Genomic DNA, 24,136 nt, shown 5'->3' on the forward strand with positions numbered 1-24,136 from the left:
TGTGCTGAATAGTAGTGGTAAGAGTGGGCATTCTCTCTTATTCCTGATCTTAAAGGAAAAGCTTTCAGCTTTTTAATGTTGAGTATCATATTGGCTTTGGGCTTGTCATATATGGTCTGTATAATGTTGAGGTGGATTCCTTCTGTATCTAATTTGTGATAGTTTTTATTGTGAAAGTATGTTGAATTTTGTCAAATACTTTTGCAGAATCTATTGAGATGATAGTATTTTTATCCTTTGTTCTGTGAATGTAGTGTATCACATTTATTGATTTGCATATGTTGAACCATCCTTGCATTACAAGGATAGTTACTTACTTGATCATGGTGAATGATCTTCTTAATGTGCTGTTGAATTTGGTTTGCTAGTATTTTATTAGGGATTTTTGCATCTGTGTTCATTGTGGATATTGGCCTGTAATTATCTTTTCTCATAATGTCCTTGTCTAGCTTTAGTTTAAGGGTAATGATAACGCTGGCCTCATAAAATGAGTGTGGAAGTATTCCTTCCTCTTTAATTTTTTATAAGAGTTCAAGAAGAATTTTATTAATTCTTTAAATGCTTGGTAGAATTTATACTCTACCCAATTCCCTGTGAGTTATGAGGCTTTCTACTCTGGCTGTTATGAATAGAACTATTCCTGGCCTTACTTGAAGCCCACTGATTTGTTCTCTCTAATCCTTTTTGGTGCTTCTGCCTCAGATTGTTTCCACATATAGATGCATTAGTATGGATGATTAGTACTCTCCTGAATACCTGGGGAGTACCTTTGCAATTCTCTGGCATTCTTCTTCTGTGCAGCTCTCTCCTCTCTTGCCCAAGATTCTAGCCTTTTTGTTCTCCACAGACTTTCAGCTCTGGCTCCTCAACTCAGGGAGACTGCTGGGCTTGGCCTGTGTTCATCCTTTTTGTGCCACAGTCTGCAGACACTTCCCAGGGATTAAACTTGAGCCATTGAAGGACTTATCTCGTTTTTTCCCATCTCTGTGTGATGACTCTGTTGCCTGATGTCCAATGTCATGAGAATCTTTGTTTTCTATTTTCTTCCCCATTGTTTTAAGCAGGGAGGTAAATATGGTTCCTGTTACTGCATCTTGGCTGGAATTGGAAGCATTCAACAAGAATTTTTGAGGAAAATATAAAGAAGGGACTATTTGAAGATGTGAGGAGGGGATTTTTGAGGTACTTAGGTACCAGTAATAAAGGGGAACTTTTACCACTTCAAGGTGCTAAGAGCATGGTGAAGGAAGTATGTCAGAGGGAAAAACATAAGCTATACCTAAATTAGGATAATTTTCAATAAAAGAACTATTGAGTAAGTGAGGGCAGCCTGAATGCCTGGGTCTGGTAACAGTAAGACTGTTACATCCTTAGACCCAAAGGTGTGAGGGAAGGACTGGTTACCAGAACCCAAAAGGAGAAATCGTGTGGAGAAGGCTGCCTGGAGAGGATCTGTTATTTTAGCCCAAGAGAAGCAGCTGGCCCAGGCCAACTCTACAGGAAAGGAGGCCTGACCTTACTCTCCTCCTTCCTTTGAGGCTTCAGCTAGAGCTCTCCATTGCTCAAACCCAACTAGAAGACAGAGGATTAGAGAGTCTTGGAGATCCAGATTATTGTCCCCAGGACAGATAGCAGGGAGAGAAGGTAGAGAATGGATACATAGTTGGGGAGGAATATACAGTGACATATGTATAGAGTGGGCTTAGGAAGGATAGGAAAATCAAATAAAAATTGTTCAGGCCAAATATATTACCAGTCCCTTGACCATCTAGATTTGGGGCTGAGCTACACTGAAACCCATTGCAGACTATGCTGAGAGCTGAATAGCTTGGATTCTGCTAAACAGGCTATGGGAGAGAGATTAGGAAAGGACTTGGTTACTGACTGGATATTGCAAGATGAAAATTGAGAAGACAAAGTCTATAAAATGAAGAATGAGGCCAAGCATGGTGGCTCATGTCTGTAATCTCAGAACTTTGGGAGGCCGAGGTGGGAGGATAGCTTGAGCCCAGGAATTCGAGACCAGCCTGGCCAACATGGCAAAACACCATCTGTATAAAAAATTTAAAATTATTGTGTCATGATGGTGCATGCCTGTAGTCCCAGCTACTTGTGAGGCTGAGATGGGAGAATCGCTTGAGCCCAGGAGGTCGAGGCCACAATGAGCTATAATTGCATCACTACACTCCAGCCTGGGTGATAGAGTGAGACCCTGTCTCAAAAAAAAATCAAGAGTGATTTAGACAGATCAAACTCAATCTAGTTAACCAAATATTGGGATTGTAGAATTACGTGGCAGCTTTGACATTTGAATAAGGCTATTGTTAGGATCTTTAAAAAATTGTCATGTGACATAGTAGAAAGAACATAGGATTGAAATCCTTCTCTGTTATTCACTGACTCTATGACCCTAACAGGTGAACTAACTGCTCAGAATCTTGGTTTCCCATCTAAAAGTTGCAGAAAAGATTAGCAAGGCCATCTAGTAAGTCACTGGCACCACATCTTGCACAGAGTAAATGTTCATAAGAAATTTATTGATGTAAGATGAGGGTTGGCTCAAAATATAAGTAAGTCTAAAAAGCGTTTGGATTCATGTGAAGGTACATAGTAATAAAACACAGATAACACTAATTCTAGTGAACCCTTAAGGGAAGAATATTGTATTTGACAAGGATTACCTCAGAGTTCCCCTTCAAAGACAGTTTGTGAAGAAGCCCCAGCTCCGTTTCCCTTCTCCCTTAAAGAGCAGATTATTTTTTATGTTAGTTAGTTAGAACAAACTATAGATAGTTTGTTCCTATCAAGAACAACTTATCCTTGTCAGAGATTGGATGCTGGGCTGGATGGGCCAGTGATGTGTCCCAGCATGTGTTGCATCCAGGGGGCCTCCAGGAAGGTAGAGGGAAAAGGAAGACTTCCTATGTGCTTACCATGTGCAGCTAGCCCAGCTTACCTCATTTCCATGCAGTGTCATGTGGAAACATGGGTGACTGAAGATCATTCTAGTTAAATATGGTCAGCGCCTCTTAATGCTGCTGCTTCTCTTTTTATTGTGGAAAAAAAGCCACGTCATGGAGGAAAGTTACAGGAACTGAAAATGTATAGCATGGAGAAAAGAAGACCCAACAGGAGGTCATGAGAGTCGTCTTAAAACATTTGAAAGGGTAGCCCATGTATAAGGGTAGAAAAGGCTGTTTGGATGATCCTTTGGGATAAAAATTAGGACTAGAGGGTAGAAGCTATACTAAGCACAGTTCAACTCAATACAGAGAAGGTCTTCCTTCCTATTACTGTAATAGCTGCTCATTGAGAACATTTAGACAGCACAGAGAGGGACAGGTAAATGGCCTCCAAACCTCCACTATATTTCTTTTTGCTGGATGTCATTGCAGTAAGCAGGTTTTGTGTGTGTTTCCTGAAATCTTTTATGATAGGTCTTTATACAGTACAGTGGTTCTCAAACTCTAGCATCCACCAGGATCACCTGGAGGCCTTTTTAAAGCACAGACTGCTGAAACCCACCCCAGTGTTTCTGAGTCATTGGAGCTGGAAGGGGGCCTGACTTTGAATTTCTACCAAGTTCCCTGGTGATACTAATGCTGCTGCTCTTCTAGAGACCACGAATGACCCTGTTAAAATTTGAGAAAATAAAACTTTGAGAACCACTGTATTGCATGAAGAAAATAAAGCTTTTGCTCTATTCTTTATTAAAAAATAATACAAATGGGGTCATACTGTATCATCTAAGAACTTGCTTTTTTAGTTAATAATATATAATTAGCAGCTTTCTTTTTTTCTCATTCAACAGCTCTCAATTTTAGAAGTCCCCTATTAATAATCATGTAATTTGCTTCCAGGGTGTTTGTGGGTATGTTCTTGCATTTACAAAAAAAGGTTGTGGTGGATGTTTTTTTGTATCTTTATGGTGAGTCAGTGCATAAATTCTTAGAAGATAAATTCTTAGAAGTCAAACTGTTGGGTAAAAGACTTGATTTTAAAAATGGATAGATAGTACTAAATTATTCTATCAAAGATAGAATCACTCTTCTATGAAAAGTGTATGAAATAGCCTGTTTCCCAACACTTTTGCCAGTGGGTATTATCAAAATTTTCAAGTTCCTATTTGTTAGGTGTAAAATTATATCTTAGTGTTGTTTTGATTTATATTACTACACTATTTGTGAGTTGAAAGATTCCTATGTATTTTTCTATGAACTATAAGTTTGTGTTCTTTGCATTACAGGTAGAGGGAACAGTATGAACAAAAGCACCAAGCCTTCCTTTGAATAGTTTCTAGTAGTTTTGTAGCATTGAAGTATGAAGGTTGAGGTTAGGGAGAGAGGCAGGGAGCTAAGGTTAGAGAGGCAGGCAGGGGCCTGAGCTTAGAGGTCCTTGTGGGTCAAATAAAGATATTGGGCTTTATTTTGGGCAAAGAAGCATTGGTGCTGTTTAAGCTTGTACTTTGGTTCGTGGTACTTTTGACAGAGCCATGTTTGTGGAATGGTCAAGTCTAATGTTTAATCTCCAAATAATTCATTCTTTAGTCCTTTCACCTTCGGCCTTAAAGCTGCCAGACCAGGGCCAAGCGTGGTGGCTCTTGCCTGTAATTCCAGCACTTTGGGAGGCCAAGGTGGGCAGATCACTTAAGGCCAGGAATTCGAGACCATTCTGAGCAACATGGCAAAACCTTGTCTCTACTAAAAATACAAAAACAAATTAGCTGGGTGTGGTGGTGTGTGCCTGTAATCCCAGCTACCTGGGAGTCTGAGGCAAGAGAATTGCTTGAAACCTGAGAGGCAGAGGCTGCAGTGAGTGGAGATTGCACTACCGCACTCCAGCATGGGTGACAGAGTGAGGAAAAAAAAAAAAAGCTACCAGACCAGGCTTCATAAACTGGTAAACATAAGAGTGGGCCAAAGACTTCAACCCATCTGTGGCTTGGCATTGTCTCTGAGGAGGGAATTTTGCATGATCGCATGGAGAATGGATTTTGTTGCTTTACCTGATACTGTCCTCAGCTCCTCCTGAATTTGCCGAGATCTTACAGCAGTCAGTAAGGTTGGTGGGTTCTTTTGTTGTTTTAATTTGAGTGACTTTCTGGGAAAAACTGTGGATTTCGGCCAATATGCTAATGATAATAGCATTGCTTTGGAGGTCTGGTTCTGTAGAAAATCATTTCATAGTTAATTATGTCAGCAAATCAACAGCAACCTCTTGAAGAAGAAAGCAATGAGGGGAGAAACTATATGTATATGTTTAAATTATTCAGAACTCAAACAGAGGTCAGGAATTCACATTTCAAAAGGAGGAGTCTGTAAGAACAAATCACTAAATTTGCATATCATTTCCCCATTATGGGCCTAGTTTTGTAATTGGCATATTAGGGATTAAAATGAAATCTCTGCATTTAGGAAATGACTCCCCCTGTCCCCCCACTATCTCCCTTTCTGTCTCCAGGGTCCAGGCACAGGAGTAAGAAACTATCACATTTAAATGTCTGCATTTAGGGAACTCGGGTGTCCGTTGGGTTTGTAGAAGATGGACTGACTCTGTTGATTCACTTGTCGAGTGGACCCTCTCTCCATCATCCTTCTCTCCTCGGTGTGTGTTCCTATTTAAATGGAGCCCCCTGCTTGGGAGGGAGACTGCTCCAAAGAGGAGCATGGTGCTTCAGCCACAAGCCATGTAGAAGGCTTGCTCATAATGCTGCTAGAACTCTGCAGAGGAAGAAAGTTTTTTAGGGTCTTTTTATTTTAAGAGATATTTGACTATTTTATATATTAATAATCCTCTCCTCCTCCACAACCCAGTAATTCCCCTTACTACTGCATTACAATACATTGTGCTCATACAAGGAAGGTAGGGGGCAGAGCATTTTCAGTTAATATCTAATGTTTCCCACAGTAGGATTTATCATGACATCAGGTAGTCTGTATTAACTGGATCATAGAGAAGGCATTTCTAATGATCATCTGAGAAGGCTTCACAGGATTAACAGATTTGAAACTTCATTCTGTGTGTGCCCAGGACACAGGCAGCTTGGTTAGTGTGGAAAGCCAAGTCATTTCAGGAGTGGTAGAAAGAGTTCAGCTCTGGCTTATAACTTGAAATTTTTTTTTTTTTAAAGGTTTTTTTTTTTTCAATATTTTACTTTCAGTTCCAGGATACATGTGTAGAACCTGCAGGTTTGTTACATAGGTATACGTGTGCCATGGTGATTTGCTGCACCTATTGACTGGTCCTCTAAGTTCCCTCCCCTCATCCCCCCACCCCCCAGCAGACCCTAGTGTGTGTTGTTCCCCTCCCTGTGTCCATGTGATCTCATTGTTCAGCTCCCACTTATGAGTGAGAACATGTGGTGTTTGGTTTTCTGTTCCTGTGTTAGTTTGCTGAGGATGTTGGCTTCCAGCTTCATTCATATCCCTGCGAAGGACATAATCTCATTCCTTTTTATGGTTGCATAGTATTCCATGGTATATATGTACCACATTTTCTTTATCCAGTCTATCATTGATAAGTATTTGGGTTGGTTCTATGACTTTGCCATTGTAAACAGTGCTGCAGTAAACACACGTGTGCATGTGTCTTTACAGTAGAGTGATTTATATTACTTTGGGTATATACCCAGTAATGGGATTGCTGGGTCAAGTGGTATTTCTGGTTCTAGATCCTTGAGGAATCACTATACTGCCTTCCACTCTTCCACAATGGTTGAACTAATTTGCATTCCCACTAACAGTGTAAAAGCATTCCTATTTCTCCATAGCCTCGCCAGCATCTATTGTTTCTTGGCTTTTTAATAATCACCATTCTGACTGGCATGAGATAGTATCTCGTTGTGGTTTTGATTTGCATTTCTCTAATGATCAGTGATGTCGAGCTTTTTAAAATATGTTTGTTGGCTGGGTAAATGGTCTTCTTTTGAGAAGTGTCTGTTTATATCCTTTCCCACTGTTTGATGGGGTTGTTTGTTTTTGTCTTGCAAATTTGCTTAAGTTCCCTGTAAATTCTGGATATTACTTCTTTGTCAGATGGGTAGATTGCAGAAATTTTCTCCCATTCTGTAAGTTGCCTGTTCACTCTGCTGATAGCTTCTTTTGCTCTGCAGAAACTCTTTAGTTTAATTAGATCCCATCTGTCAATTTTGGCATTTTTTGCAGTTGCTTCTGGCAAACCTGAACTTTAATATGGCTTTGTCCCTCTAAGGGCTTTGTGACTGTCAACAGGATATTGACTCTTTTGGCATTTCAGTTTCCTTATGTAGATGGGAGAAACAACATATACTTTGGTAGGTGTTATAAATGTGGATTGTCCTCTTCTTTTTTCTGTAAAGGGAATGGCTTGGTAGGTCAACAGAAGAAGGCATTATAAACAAGTAAATGTGCTTTATTGGCACACAAGGTTGAACAGAACCCTTGGGAGGGAGTAAGCAGGGTTTTATGGAAGATGGTATGGGAGATCTGAAGTTTAATTTCTTTAAGGGGATGTTTGTTGGTGGAGTTTGGGGATGTCATTTGATGAGTCAGATTTTTTCATCCATGATATCTTTAGGACCTGTTCTGTGCATTTGGCTTCAGTCAAGTTTGGGTTTTATGTTTCCCTTGTGACTGCTGTTGGACATTACCTGTGTGGCTCTTGGAAGGTGATGGTTTTTGGCCACCATTCAAGATGGTTCACCATCCAAAACGGGCTCAGTTTGGATTCTTGTGGCTGCCACATTGTGAGGCACGCATGGGGATTTGGTAGGTTCTGTCTTTTCTGCCTTTTGGAATCCAACTTTAAATTTAAAAGGGTAGTCAACTTTTCTACTGTCTTTCTGATTTAATACCATGTCCCTCTTCCAATCACCTCTTGTTAGTCTTTAAAAATGGGCTCAGTAAAGAGCATAACGATCCCCCAAACCCTGAAAAATACTGAGTTTCTGACCTAGTTGGTCAGAACTGTTGGAACAGTAATGAAAGCAGTAAGCTGGTACCTCCATTAACTGCTGACTTGTTGCTGCGTCCTCACATGGTAGAAGGGGCAAGAGTCTTCCTTGGGCCTCTTTTATGAGGATACTAATCCTGTTCATCAATGCTCCTTTTTCATGACCTCATCATCTCCCAAACTTCCCACTTTTTAATACCATCACCTTAGGAGTTAGGTTTCAACACATACATTTTTGGAGGACACAAGCATTCAGACCATAACATTAGACTGTCAGTTTGTTAAAATTAGAGATAATGTATTTTTCCGCCTCTTATTCCTAGCATCCTGGCATAGTGAAAGCACTTAATATTTATTTGTTTACTGGAAATCAAGCTGTTAGATATGGCAAGAATGCCTAGATATAGATAACACATATTAAAAGATGTGGGTGTCAGCAATTGCAAAAATGTGAAAACAACCTAAATGCCCATCAATCAATAAGTGGATAAAGAAACTGTGACATATATATATACATATATATATGTGTATATATGTGTGTGTGTGTCTGTATATATATGTGTATACATATATATATGTATATACATATATATATACACATATATATATATACAGACACACACACACACACACACGATGGAATACTACCCAGCCATAAAAAGGAATGAATTAATGGCATTCTCGGCAACCTGGATGGGATTGGAGACTATTATTCTAAGTGCAGTAACTCAGGAATGGAAAACCAAACATTATGTGTTCTCACTCGTAAGTGGGAGCTAAGCTGTGAGGATGCAAAGACATAAGAATGACACAATGAACGTTGGGGACTCAGTGGGAAAGAGTGGGAAGGGAGTGAGGGATATAAGACTGCAAACAAAGTTCATTGTATACTGCTCGGGTGATGGGTACATCCAGATCTCACATATCACCACTAAAGAACTTACTCATGTAACCGAACACCACCTGTTCCCAAAAACCTACGGAAATTATTTTTTTCTTTTTTTTTGAGACAGAGTCTCGCTTTGTTGTGTTGCCCAGGCTGGAGTGCGGTGGCGCAATCTCGCTCACTGCAAGCTCCGCCTCCCAGGTTCACGCCATTCTCCTGCTTCAGCCTCCCGAGTAGCTGGGACTACAGGTGCCCGCCACCACACCTGGCTAATTTTTTGTATTTTTAGTAGAGACGGGGTTTCACCGTGTTAGCCAGGATGGTCTCGATCTCCTGACTTCGTGATCCGCCCGTCTTGGCCTCCCAAAGTGCTGGGATTACAGGCGTGAGCCACTGCACCCGGCCTAATAAAAATTTTTTTAAAAAGATGTGGGTTTCAGGAGGTGATTCAGTGTTGGAGGTGAAGGTTGATTTGAGGCCCACACTTTGAGTAAGAAGGCTGTAGAGTGTCTGGGTTGATGCTATACTGTTACACCCAAATTTCCCTTCTGTGCCTCCCAGTGCCATTGATTCTTTCTGGTTAGAAAGGAATTGCCCTTTTAAAGGGCTCTCTGTGTTCATTATTTCCTTTAATCCTCACAACAACCCCTTGGAATAGTTGTATAGAATTCATGAGTCTCATACCTGTGAAGAGAGACATCAGTGAAGAGACTTACCCCAAGTGAGTCAGTGGTAGACACAGATGGGACAAGCATCTGGTTTCCTATTCTGAATCGAATATGGTGACCCTGATACTGATTTATTTTTTAGTGTTGTGGAGAAGAATCGCCTTCGTTTCTCCCAAATGCTGTGACTATTTGTTATTCCATTCTTCAGCTCCTTATTGAGTACCTACTGCATACCAAATTTATTTGTGTGTGTATGCACTGGGGATACAGAGGTGCATAAGACAGACCTAGCTTATGTCCTCAGTTGTCAAGACACAGTCCTGCATTGCTTAGCAGGGTGACTTCTGCACTCCATGTTGGAGCTTCTTTTGAGAACTTCTGGGCTCAGAGACTATGTGTGTGATGGTGTTTTCTCAAGTTCTATGGTGTCTGGGATCTTCAGAGCCTGTTAGCCAGCTGGCTTGAGGAACCTACATGTCATGGGTTCCACATGTGAACTTCTTAGTGCTGGGGCTCTTGAGGTCTTTCCAATTGGTGACAGGAAACATTCCAGGTGTGAGTGTGGCTGACCCTCAGAGTAGAGAAAGGGTTTTGTTGGTTTGTGTTTTGTTTCTTTGGATTTACATCTGGGTCTCTGAGAACTGACATTTTCATAATCTGTTCCTTCTCTGCATTATGTTAATAGACTTCTCTGGGGCAGGAAGAATTTAGTGGATGTCATTTGTTAGCCAAGGTATATGTCCGCTTTTTTTTTCTTTCTCCCCTCCTCCCATCAATCAAGGTATTTCTTAGTTTCTTATCTGTGAATCACTCAGGCTTCCACTTAACTGCCAGTTCAGTTTCCTCCTTGCACATCCTCCCTTCTCTTTTCTCCTCTCCTTCCCCCACTTCTTTCCCCCATTTCCCTTCTTTCCCTCTCCCCACCACACTTCCCTTTCCTTTCCCCCTCTTTTCCTTTTCCTCGGATTCTTTTGAATTTTTCTTGATCTGCGACAAGCCAGGTCCTTTGTTAGGCATTGGTGTTAGACATCAGTGATGAATAAAAGATTGTTCTGCTCTTCCAGGAGTTAGATAAGGGTCTGGTTCAACTTCTCAGTATTCAGGGAATGGATTCCCTGCTTACTCCCTTCCTTCTTTTGGATGCCACAAAATGAGCACTTGACTGAAAATATGCTTATACGCGTTTTTACAGACTACGCCAAGCCACAGGTATGTCTAGATGAAAAATGTGTTGTGCCATTGCTACAGACTCTAAAAGTTTGGGGAACCATGGAAGTGTTTGGGTTTCTTTTGAGCCAGTCTTGGCAACCTTAAAACTTTTAGAAATGTCTCCCCTTGGAGGGAAAGGCTGAAAAAGAACTGAAGAGGAGGCCTGAAGAAATTTTCATGTTTAGAGGTAAAGTTTTGGTTAGCAAGCTGGTCTTTTCTTCCTGTGTATTGTTGGTAGAGCCCATAGAGAACCAACTATTATTGCCAAATCAGCTCTTTCCTTCTCATTTCAAATTTTCCCACCATCTTAGAGCATGTGAGAATTGTTGAAAGTGATATTCAGTCATTTCTGTTAAGAAGACTGAGGTGGGCAAGCTTATCATTGTTCATCTTTTTTCTTCCCAATCTTAGCAAATCCCTGATTGCAGTATAACTAACTAAATAAATTGCACAGGACTTGTGTATATCAACTCCCAGCAAAGTCCAAAGATCAAAGTTGAAAGAGGATACTGAATTCCTTTCCAGATTTCCGGGACACTGCTTCTGTGCACTGTCACCAAATAAATCCTGGAGGAGTGGCTCCTTAAGAAATAGGGTAAGCTCATCCACTCCTGGGAGATTGTCATCATAGGCAGCAATCTTAATGCTCTTAGATGCTTCAGAGGGAAAGAAGGGGAAAAGTATAAAAGAACAATCCCCACATGATCGGTTTTTAGCTGAGTATTTGTAGCTTGTACCCCCTTCTTAGGATTGCTAAAATCCATTTGCAAAGGACAGCCCTCTATTTCCAGATCCCCTTTTCCTTTTTTCACACTGCATTTGAGCGGTTTGCACATTTGCTGAAGAATCAGCCACAAAGTCTGTGGTTTCCTGTGGCACATTTCTAACAATATTTATACAGGCTATTATTTAATGAACTGTATAAATATTTATACAGAACAGTCTTTTGATCATAAATAGGGGCTAAAAGTCAGTCCAGTCCATGCCGAGGACTTGGACAGGAGGCTGTTTCTGTGCTTTGAAATGTCTTGTAGACTGAGAAGTTAGGTATGTCTCAGGACTTGTGTGCAGCACAGCTTGAATTTCTGTTATTTTTCTTTCTCTTGGCCGTCCACAGTCCATGCTCTCATTTCTTTCCGCCTGACCACCCTCCCCATATCCCTAACAGCTGTTTTTCTTTTTAGAGTATTTATCTTTGCCTAAAAAGAATGAAATGAAACCCCAGTTCTGACTCTCACCATTCATAATGTGGTCTTTGGAGTCACACTGCCTTAGCCTCAAACCCCAGCCCCTCTGCTTCTGTACCATGCAACTTTAAACAGCTTCCTATCTGAGAACCTCACTTTTCCTGAGCTGGGAAATGGGGCTCATACTGCCTACCTCACAGGGTTGCTCTAAGGATTAAATGAAATCATGGAGTCACATGGTGATCTGCAGCTCAGAGCTCAATAGATATTTCTTGCTGCATTTGTTGTTCTTATTGAAGAAGTAATCAAAGGGTTTGGCTTTCAGTTTTAGCTGGATGTTGTGGAAGGAGCCCTAAACTTGCCACAAGAGACTGTGCTTCAAATTCTGATGCCATTTACTGTTTGTGGCACTTTGGGCAAATTACTCCACCCTGCTGAGGTATAATAAAGTGGTGATAGGTTTACCAAACTGATTGGGTTTCTGTGAATGAGATTAGCATTGTGTGGGAATAAGTGACACGATGATGATCCTTATCCTTGTTTTCTTTACAAACTAGAAAAAGGAATAATGTTTTCCACTTTACAGTTACTTTACTTTTTGAGGCCAAGGGGTACTGGTTGCATAAGATTAGGAGTCTAGGACGCAGCAGATCATATTCATGACCCAGGAACAAAGGGCATAGAGGGGGAAGAGCAGGGGACCTATGATGCAGAAAATCCTTTGCTGGAGCTGACAGGTCGAATTTCAGGGAAGCTGCCCAAGGTCTTGAACATCCCTGCTTTCAGGTTCCAGGTATGGAAATAATCACAGAGATCAGTTAAAACTATAATAAATGGGAAAAGTGGTGAACCTGAAATATTCAAGTAGGATCTATTTCATAGAAAAACATGAACTGGGTGATGTGTGTGAACGACGCTGGGACGGTTTGACTGTTTCCTGCATGGTGCCCTGGTAATAAGTTATAGAAATCCATATTTTGCTAGAAGCAGGCCACCTGGTGTTGTGGAAGGGTTAGTCTCTGAAGATGAACAGCCTGGGTTCTGAGTCAGCCAACCTTAGGCACAGCAGGCAGAGGCCCCCAGCAGAGTCCTTGACAAATGGGCATTTAGTAAATAGAGGAATAGCAGGAGGCAGTGGAGCATCCTGAGAAAGGTTAGGGCTGATGGAACCAGAGGGAATGGATTACTGTCAATTATATTACTGCCTAGTAATATGACATACTGGAGCAAGTTACTTTACCTGTCTAGGACTCAATTTCCTCATCAGTAAAATGGGAGTGATCATAGTTACTGTCTTCAAGAATTGTGGTCAGGCATTGTAATCACGCTGCTTAGCAGAATATCAGATACATGGTTAACATGGTACCTTTTTTTATTTCCCCAGTGATGAATTTTAAAGACATCCATTCACCGAGTTATAAGGACTTACTGAGCTCCTGCTGTATGCCAGGCACTGGGCTTACAGCTGTGACACAGGCGGCAGCTGGAATTAACTGTAATCATACAGCTCCATTCTCCATGTGAAGGGGGCTCTCATGAAGGGTGGGCTCCTTCCAGAAACCAGAACTGGAGCAAGCCCAGGGCCAACTGTAGAGTGGAAATCTGCCTCTTTGGGTTTTACTGGAAAGGAATCAGGATGTGGGTAGGGTGGTAAGATGATGTATTTTATCATATTACTCTCTTCATCAGAGAGGGAGTCAAAAGTGAGGAACCCAAGCCTGAGCACGTGGGCCAGCCCCATGGGGAATCTGTCTTGTCATCGGGGCTGGCTGGAGTAGAGACAAGTCTGGATGCTGGCCGGCCAGGTCTGTGTAAGCCAGGGTATTGCATAGATTTTTCATTTCCTATTTATTTCTTTGTTTCTTCCTAAGTGTTTATAGTAGTCTTGCAAAGGTCTTGCCAAGGGCAAAGAGTTGTTAGCATGCTAGGATCAGTGTTAAGGAACAGCACCCCGGACCCTTGCAGTAGAGACAGTGGGAAGCCAAGGAGGGGATTCCAAGTAAAGTAACAGCTGTGAGAGGGAAGGTAGAGTGGCTAGCTTCAATCTTCTTCCTGTTTGCAGCTGATAAAATTGAGGAAACTCAGTGAAGGCATTGCCCCTATTTTGTCAATCAGTGTATCCTCAGCAGGCTTCCTGGTGTTCCTGTCTTCTGCATTTCTTCTGAGTCTCAGATGTCACCGATTGTAAGATGCACCATTATTTATTATACCATGAAGTAAGAAAGGAAATGATACCAATTAATTGTAACATACCATTGATTGTAAGGTTCGCACTGATTTTAGAGAAGCTAAATATGGAAAAATGAGTGCCGTAGAATGAATAAAATGTGGTTGTCGCACACAGTATTTGTGAACTGGAAGAATGAGTCATAAGAGATTAAAATAAGGTAAAACACTAGCACATGTAAGTACAAACTTAGAAATTCAAACTATTAAGGCATGGACCTGTTTATCCTTATTTCTGTTGATTCACTGATTCAGTTGTTCATTCAGTAAACATTTACTGAAAACCTATTATGTGCCAGACACTGTGCAAGGAGCTTGGGATACAGAAATCAATAAGTTCATTTTTTTCAGATTCAGTTAGGAAGACAGACATGGAAAGAAAAATAAAATTGTGATTCCAGAGTGATAAGTTTTAAAAGAAAGCAGGGACACGATGCCATGTTGGCATCCTTCGTATGTATGCAAGGGGAGAAAGGGAAGGAAGCCTTTTCCAAGGAGAATTGATGGCTGACCTGGGTCTTAAAATATAATTCCGTGGTCACCAGGCAGACAAGGAAAGGAGAGAATTAGGAAGGGATGAGTAAAGGATTGGGGAAGCCTTTAGCAGTTGGGGGCAATTGAGAGCCTATGAGGAGGAGTTTGAGGATGTCTGTAGCCTGGAGTGAGAATGAGCAGGACTGTATTAGGCAGGGCTGGATGGCAGGCAGAGGGAGCCTGTGGAGGGTGTGAGATGCTGTGCTGAGGCCCTGGGGTATATCACAGCTCAAAGCTGGTGATTTTCTGTTGTCCTGAGAGAGGGCCTAGCAGAGGGACTGCTGGGAGGAAGGGCTGGAGGGTGGGGCAAGGGCGATCTTTGCTTCAGAGCAGCTCTGTTTTTATCTGTTTTGTTTTCTTCAAATAATGGCTTGAAGAAAGGTATTACTGTTGAATGAATGAAGGAATGAATGATTTGAAAACTGGTGCTAATGGTCATATGGAGGTCCCCAAGGGGAATGTAAGCGAGGGAGAAAAGTTGAGGTTACACACCAGTGGGGGTCTGACGAAGCTCCGACGAATGGAGCAAATGTTACCACTGTAGCTTCTCCATTTTGTTTTTCACCTGCTTATGAGCCACAGAGCCAAAAGGGGGACAGTTCAGTTGGGAAATCATTGCGATTAAGACAGAAGCAATTACTTTTAATGAAGTTGTTTTTATTGTTTTATTTGTTGTTTACTGAAGTAAATATCTAGGAAGCAGTAACTGAACATCTGCTGGTTGATTTTCTTTCATAATCTCCACGTTTGACTTGGCTAGGGAAACATTTTCTTTCTGAAGTTGAAGGATGCAGAAGGTTGCCCAGGTTGAAATTAGACTCTGGGCGGTAAGACTGCCTTGAGCTCACCTGGAGAGTTGTAAGGCATTCACCTGCTCAGTTGTCTTGGGGGCTTGTTCTTATTCTTTCAAAGTCCAATCTGGAAAATAAAAGCCTCTATGAGATTCCATGTCATGCCGGCTAATCTGACCAAAGGGACTTAGAGCAGCTATGAAGGCCAAAGAATTCCTGAGTGTTCTCTGGTCAGACTTCCTTGTAACTCACAAGGGGTCTGTAGGGAAAACAGATTGTCTAACTAATTCCTGATCTTGTCTCCTCGGAGTTCCTTCCCAATTCCCAGTCACTTCATGACAAAGCTGCAATATATTTGCCTTTTCTCCAAACCTATACTGAAAGCTTTTAAGAAAACAAAGGAAAGAGCATGAGACTTGGGATTACACAAATGTGGGACTTTAGGTCCAGGCTGCCCCTGAATGAAGCTGATTAAATTCCTTAACTTCTCATAGACTTGTTTCTTAATCATTGTAGTGTATATCATTATAATAATGTACATTTACTGTTTGAATTTATGAGTAGACCTAGCTAGCATTAAGCAAAAAGTTGCTTATCTCTTGGAGTCTCACCTTGACCACCTGTAAAACAGAGATGTAAATAGCCTCACCTTCTGGAGTCATGGTGAGGATTAAAGGGGACATAAGCACTTTTCACAGTGCTTGCGCATAAGAGGTACTCAGTAGGTAATTGTTGAATGAATGACTCACTAGGAGGGCAAGGTTCCTTTTCAGTACCATGGCTTCTTTCCTTGTTGATTGAAATTCACTGAGAAGAAACTCATCTCCATTGCCTCCAGATTCTAAGTTCTCCTACCACCCTGTACTTGCCCTTACAGAACTCATCACAACTTTGCCTAAATAATTATGTATTTAAATCCTGACTCTCTCTCAAGAGTGGAAATGCCATGTCTGAGGCCATATCTGTGCTTTTCACCTACCAAGTAGCTCAATGTTTATTAGTATACTGTTATCACTAAAAATGTTTGTTGGATGAATAAATAACAAATGGCTACCGGTTAGGTAGCGGTACCTCTTTTATTTCTACTGTTGAGATGTTTTGTGACTGTCTTTGCAGATCCACTTGGTCTTCATGTGGTTTTTACACTTGCTTACTACAGGTGGATGAACTGCAATGTCTGGTGGAGAACAGAAACCAGAGAGGTACTATGTGGGTGTGGACGTTGGAACAGGCAGTGTCCGTGCAGCTCTGGTGGACCAGAGTGGGGTGCTGTTGGCTTTTGCAGACCAGCCAATTAAGAAGTGGGAGCCCCAGTTCAACCACCATGAGCAGTCCTCTGAGGACATCTGGGCTGCGTGCTGTGTTGTCACAAAGGTATGGGCAAAACTGGTGTTCTCTTCTTGTTCATGTTCCTACCTGCTGAGTGTCATGTGTCAATCTGGTGCCGTAAACTATGTTGGGGTAACTTTAGATGCAGAGTAAACAAGACATAGGCCTTGCCCTTCAGGAGCTGCCAGTCTACTGGCAGAGACTGATAAACAGCTAATATATGGTAAGAGCTGGGAACAAAGTAACTATAGCTGGAGCTGGGGAAAGAGCTAACCGGAGGGGGCTCAGGGAAGACAGGACAGCTTGAGGTGTGACCACATGTGGAAGAATTCACTGATGACCTTACTGACATTTACCATGCCTTTAATGTGTGCCAAAGGCTGTGTAAAATATGTTAACTTGCACTGTGTAGTTGCATCTTCACATGATCCTGTAAAGGTAATACTATCACTACCCCTGTTTTATTGAGGGAGAAATGTAGGCACAGAAGTTAGGTAACTTACTCAAGTTCACACAGTAAGTAGCAGAGGCAGGACTAGAACAAGGCAGTCTGACACCAGAGGTGTGCTCTTTTTTTTTTTTTTTTTTTTTTAATTAAAAAAATTCAATGGGTTTTTGGGGAACAGGTGGTGTTTGGTTACATAAGTTCTTTAGTGGTGATTTCTGAGATTTTGGTGCACTCATCACCTAAGCAGTGTACACTGTACCCAGTGTGTAGTCTTTTATTCCTCACCACCCCCCAGCGCTTTCCTTCGAGTCCCCAAAGTCCAATTGTATCATTCCTATACCTTTGCCTCAGAGGTGCACTCTTAATCAGTGGACTCTCCTGCCTTCCAAGTGGACAAATGAGGATGAGAGGAACTGCATTTTGGGCAGAGGGAATAGCATATGCAAAGGCATGGTGGCATGATAACATGGTGTGTTCTGAGAAAGCAAAGAAGTCAGATTAGAGCGTCTCCCATATATGCCAGGCATATGTTCACCCTGAGTGGCCTTGGATTGGATGCAGCCTGCCGGCTTGGGAAGGGAAGCAATGCTTCACAATTCTTGTTTGTTTTTAAAGTTTCACTTGACTGTTTGATTTTATATCTTGGTGATCAGTAATGACAGAGATCCTTTTGTCTTTTTTTCCGTAGGGAAAAATAAAGTCCTGGATTCCTTCTTTTCCCTGTTCCTAGTTTAGTTCCTTAAATATTTATGAGATGCTTGGTAATTTGCAGATGGACAATTCACCATTCTGTCCCTATTGATCAGTCTGTTTAAACTTTAATGAATTCTGGGCTGCTGTTAGTGCCCCCGGAGAAGGCAGAGAGAGGAGGGAGTGGGTAGGAGTACCAGAGCATTATACAGGAATAAAAGAGGGATGCATCTTCTCTTTTGCCCGTTTAATTTTCGTCTCCTCTCCCCTCCTTTCAGGCCCCAATCTGGTAAGAATCTTCTACTCTTTGCACTTGGGCCTTCTTTGTTCTTTTAACATACAGCCTTGCTTGCTGTTAAGGAAATTATCAAGAAGAAAATATAATCCCCTGATGAAAAGCTACTTTAAAAAAGGTCTACTCTAAGTACAGCTGGTTTAATGGTAGATTTTTAATCATCTCCCAGTGGTGGCTAACTTATCATCTGTTTGAGCCCTGTTAGCTGCATAAGTACCATGGACATTTGTCGATAGCAATGCTATTGCACTATAGCAAACCTAAATGAAGCCCTTGGGTCTTAGGCGATTCTCCTCACATGGAGTATGGATATGTGGGCATGTGCCAGAAGCCATAGGATAAGCATGTTACATCTATGTGGAACATCATTGCTGGTGTGAGGCTTAAAGAGGGAAGCATTTTTATGTTAGATAATAACACCATAGGAATGAGAGGGGTAGGTGACCCGTTATAGAGCACAGATTCTGCAGCCAGACTGCCTGGATTGACATCCCACTTACAACGTTTTTTAGTTTGTGATCTTGGACAAGTTACCTAACGTTTCTTGCTTCAGTTTCCTTATCTGTAAAATGGAAATGACATTAGTACCTACTTCCATAGGATTGTTGTGAGGATTAAATGAATTAATGCACATAGAATGTCATAACATTGCCTAGAAATGTGTATGGGTTGTTTCCTTTGGTGGTGCTGATGGTGACAGAAAATGAGCAGATTACAGAAGATAATGAATTTCTAAGATAAAATACTGAAAAGTCAAAGTCTACGGCGGGGGAGGCGCTTCTTGGGAATATTCATTCACTCTCCTGGTTAGGGTTCTTTCTACGTAGGACTTTGAGAAACACTGGTCTAGGGCAAAGGGTGGCATCAAATATGTCCTGGTCTGTCTTTTCTTCCTCATGGACTCCAGGAAGTTGAGAGCTTCAGAGCAGTTGTTCTACTTCCTTTTCCCTAAGTCATTCACATTGCCTGAGATGACTTTCCTCTTAGTTAAAGCAACAGTAAGGATAATGTGGTGTCAATGATGATGACAAAGACAGCTAACAGTTCTTGGGCACACTGGTCTAGGTACTATACTGAAGAGCTTTTACCCATCGCTTCATTTTATCCTTATGATAACTACTTTTTAAGGTGGTTTTGACTGTTCTGTTTTGAAGATAGAAAAACAATGAGCTTTGAAGAGGTTCAGTAAGCAGCCTGAGGTCTCCTGAATAAGAAGAAGGGGACGCTGCCCCTGCCACTGCTACTGCTGTCATGCTCTGTCCCTTGTCTCTCTCCAGCCATATCTCCCTCCACATGACCCTACCTGGAACTGATAAGAAGCAGCCTGAAATTTTTAGATTTTCTACACATGGGGCATCATGAGGTTACCCAGGATTACGAGTGCCTTTACCTGGTTGCCTGCTCATCTGGGAAGTGTGTGCCCCCTAAGCAGGGGTTATATCTAGTTTATCTGTATTTCTCTAGAATTCTTTGCTTGTAATGTGTTCAGTTAATGTTGGTTGAGTACATAAATGAATGATACATCTCTGTTGTTTACATTGTCTGGAATACTCTTCACTTACCTTCCTCACCTGCCCAATTACCATCTTATAAAGTAAGCTTAGGCCGGGCACACTGGCTCACGCCTGTAATCCCAGCACTTTGGGAGGCCGAGGCGGGCGGATCACGAGGTCAGGAGATTGAGACCATCCTGGTTAACACGGTGAAACCCCGTCTCTACTAAAAATACAAAAAAAAAAAAAAAAAAAAAAAAAAAAAAAGCCAGGTGTGGTGGCAGGCGCCTGTAGTCCCAGCTACTCGGGAGGCTGAAGCAGGAGAATGGCATGAATCTGGGAGGCGGAGCTTGCGGTGAGCCGAGATCACGCCATTGCACTCCAGCCTGGGGGACAGAGTGAGACTCCGTCTCAAAAAACAACAATAACAACAACGAAAACAGTAAACTTAAACATTCCTGTCTCCTGAGTGTCTTGGTGACTTCTGACAGTCTATGCCCTTTTTTACCAACCTCAGAAGAAAGGGTGAGAAGCCCCTCTCTACTGTCCAGAGCCCACCATCTTCACCCAGATCATTTTCTACTCCTTATCTTTGCATTTTACTTGTTGGCTTGTTTAGTCCCTTTTAAACTATGAGTTGAGCTCTTAGAGAGATTCATCTTTGTGTCTCCAGTATCTAACACATTGCCTGGCACAAATTAGGTGCTCAATTAATGGCTGTTGAATGAATGTTACTTAGAGCTAAAAACAAAAAGACAAAATCCAATTTAGCATTCCTTATCTTGTTTCAGTTTCACTGTGGGGCAGGAAGGACAACTATTCTTCCTATTTGAAATATGAGGAAATTGAGGCTCTGGAACTATAACAAGTATTAGAGACAAGACCAGAACCCTGGTGAGACGGCTCCAAATCTTCCTCTTTGTCTTCCTTCCCACATCCCCTAAATTTGGCAGGTTTTATTGGGCTGGTAACCAGCACACCTAAGAGAAATTTTATGGAAACTCACAAGTCATAGAGGTTATACGCAGTCCATGATTTTAAAGCTTCCTTTATGGAGCCACAAATCTTAATCATTCCAAAAAGGCGAGAATATTTCAAATTAGTGCATGATTCATACTAAACTTCTCTTAGGAAGAAGGAGAAGATAAGCTGGAGGAATCATTCAGCCAACAGGTGTTTGTTGAGTATCATTCTTTCATTTAGTCTGCAAACATTTATTGAGCACTTAACTATGTGCTATGCTCTTTGCTAAGCATTGGAGCATATAGAGGAGAGGTATACAAGAAGTCTGCTGCTTTTAAAGATGAAACAGCTTAATTGTATGAGAAAAATAAACAACACATATGAAGCCAGTAAAGTACCATTTTGTTCTATCTTGGTGCTATCTATATGAGTAATGGTTGTGGGGAGGGGGACAGAAGAAAGAGTAGCCACATGTGGGGTTGAGCAATAATGTTAACCTTATATTCATAGAACCATTATAGTTTATAATGCATCTTCATTTTCATTTGATTGCTGTTGCAGGGTGAAGTAGGGAAGGAGTTGTTATTCCCATTTACGTTTGAAAAACTGAGGGCCAGAGAGTTAAGTGATTTTCCCAAGGTCGCCCAGGTGGTATGTGATAAGGCAGAACTTAGATGGGTCAAACTTATGCATTCTCTCTATCTCTAGCACCATATACCTTTATATTTTGCATGGAATATTATTCTTTTTTTTTTTTTTTTTTTTTTTTTTTTTGAGACGGAGTCTCGCTATCACCCAGGCTGGAGTGCAGTGGCACGATCTCGGCTCACTGCAAGCTCCGCCTCCCAGGTTCACGCCATTCTCCTGCCTCAGCCTCCCGAGTAGCTGGGACTACAGGCACCCGCCACCGCGCCCAGCTAATTTTTTGTATTTTTGGTAGAGACGGGGTTTCACCGTGGTCTCGATCTCCTGACCTCGTGATCCACCTGCCTCGGCCTCCCAAAGTGCTGGGATTACAGGCGTGAGCCACCGCGCCCGGCCTGGAATATTATTCTAAGAACGTAACTGATGATATTCATTTTTCTTTTCTCTATTCTTGCATTTGAAGCAGTTTTTTTTCCTCTAGTGCTAACTGATCATGTCACTCTTTTGCTACAACCCTTCAACATCTATCACTCTACTACAGGCACAATGATAAATTAAGTTCCAGACCACCATAATGAGGTGAATATTGCAGTAAAGCTCACATGAATTTTTGAGTTTCTCAGTGCATATGAAAGTTATGTTTACATTATATTGCAGTCTATTAAGTGTGTAATAGCATTAGTCTAAAAAAAGTATATAACTTAATTTTTAAAAATTGACAAAAAATGTGTTAATGATCATCGAAGCCTTCAGTGAGTTGTAGTCTTTTTCCTGGTGGAGGATTTTACCTTGATGTTGATAGCTGCTTACTAATTAGGGTGGTGGTTGCTGAAGGTTGGGTGGCTGTGGTAATTTTTTTAAGTAAGGCAGCTTTTTAAGTAAGGTTTGCTGCACTGATTGACTCTTTCTTTCACAAAAGATTTCTCTGTAGCATGCAATGTTGTTTGATAGCATCTTATCCATGGCAGGACTTCTTTCAAAATTGGAATCAGTTCTTTCAGACCTTAGCCTTATCAACTAAGTTTATGTACTATTCTAAATTGTTTGTTGTCATTTCAACATTGTTCATATCATCTTTATCAGAAGTAGATTCCATCTCAAGAAATCATTTCCTTTGTTTATCCATAAGAAGCAACCCCTCATCTGTTCATATTTTATCATGAGATTACAGCAATTCAATTTCATCTTCAGGGTCCACTTCTAATTCTAGTTCGCTTGGTATTTCCACTACATCTGCAGTAACTTCCTCCACTTAAGTCTTGAGCCACTCAAAGTCATTCATGAGGGTTGGAATTAACCTGTTCCAAATTCCTGTTAATGTTGATATTTTGACCTCCCATGAATCATGAAGGTTCTTAATGGCATCTAGAGTGGTAAATCCTTTCCAGAATATTTTCAATTTACTTTATCTAGATCAATTAGAGGAATCACTATCTATGGCAGCCATATCCTTACAAAATGTAATTCTTAAATAATAATACTTGAAAGCTGAAATTTCTCCTTGATCCGTGGGCTGCAGAATGGATGTTGTGTTAGCAGGTATGAGAACAACATTCATCTCCTTGCACATCTTCATCAGAGCTCTTTGGTGACTAGGTGCATTGTCAATGAGGAGTAACACTTTGAAAGGAATCTCTTTTCTTTGAGCAGTAAGTCTCAACAGCAGGGTTAAAATATTCAGTAAACCATGCTGTAAATAGATGTGCTGTCATCCAGGCTTTGGTGTTCCATTTCTAGAGCACAGGCAGAGTAGATTTAGCATAATTCTTAAGGGCCCTCGGATTTTTGGAATAGTAAACGAGCATTGGCTTCAACTTAAGTCACCAGCTGCATTTGCCAAGAGAGTCAGCTTGTCCTTTGAAGCTTTGAGGCCAGGCATTGCCTTTTTGTCTCTAGCTGTGAAAGTCCTAGATGGTATCTTCTTCCAATATAAGGCTGTTTTGCCTACCTTAAAAATATGTTGTTTAGTGTAGACACCTTCATTGATTGTCTTACCCAAATCATCTGTATAACTTGCTGGAGTTTCTACATCAGCACTTGCTGCTTCACCTTGTGTTTTTATGTTATGGAAATGGCTTGGTTACTTAAACCTCCTGAACCAATTTCTGCTAGCTCCAAACTTTTCATTGTGTAGCTTCCTCACCTCTCTCAGCCTTTATAGAATTGAAGAGTTAGGACTGTGCTCTGGATTAGGCTTTGACTTAAAGAATGTTGTGGCTGGTTTGATCTTCTATCTAGACCACTCAAATTTTCTCCATATCAGCAATAAGACTGTTTCACTTTCTTATTCAGGTGTTCACTGGAGTAGCGCTTTTAGTTTTCCTTACGAACTTTCTTTTGCATTCACAGCTTGACTATTTGGTGCAAGAGGCCTATCTTTTTGCCAGTCTTGGCTTTCCCCATGCCTTCCTGACTAAGCTTAATCATTTCTAGCTTTACATTTAAAGTGAGAGACTATGACTCCTTCTTTCACTTAAACATTTAGAGACCATTGTAGGGTTATTAATTGGCCTAATTTCAAAGTTGTGTCTCGGGGGGTAGGGAGCCCTAAGGAGAGGGAGAGAGATGAGAAATAGCTAGTCTATGGAGCAGTGAGAACACACACCACATTTATCTATTAAGTTTGCCCGTCTTATATGGGTGCAGTTTGTGGTGCCCCAAAACAATTGCAATAGTAACATCAAAGATTACCATAGCAGATATAATATTAATGAAAGTTTGAAATATTAAGAATTGCCAGAATGTGACACAGACACGAGGTGACATGAGCTATTGGAAAAATGACACTGATAGACTTGCTCTTTGCAGAGCTGCTACACACCTTCAATTTGTAAAAAATGCAA

The 24,136-nt window shown here is 41.2% G+C and overlaps 1 protein-coding gene across 3 annotated transcripts in view; it reads left to right on the forward strand.

Moving 5' to 3' along the window:
- The window catches only part of FGGY (FGGY carbohydrate kinase domain containing), a 445,679-nt gene that overhangs the window by 8,270 nt on the left and 413,273 nt on the right, over window positions 1–24,136 (forward strand). For all 3 annotated transcript variants that reach the window (XM_030812917.1, XM_003265147.4, XM_030812918.1), the window contains exon 2: window positions 16,590–16,804. In XM_030812917.1, the coding sequence (XP_030668777.1) occupies window positions 16,604–16,804 (201 nt within the window). In that variant the 5' untranslated portion in view covers window positions 16,590–16,603. The remainder of the gene's footprint in view (window positions 1–16,589; window positions 16,805–24,136) is intronic.

Source organism: Nomascus leucogenys, chromosome 5 (genome assembly GCF_006542625.1).
Source record: "Nomascus leucogenys isolate Asia chromosome 5, Asia_NLE_v1, whole genome shotgun sequence".
Lineage (NCBI taxonomy): Eukaryota > Metazoa > Chordata > Mammalia > Primates > Hylobatidae > Nomascus > Nomascus leucogenys.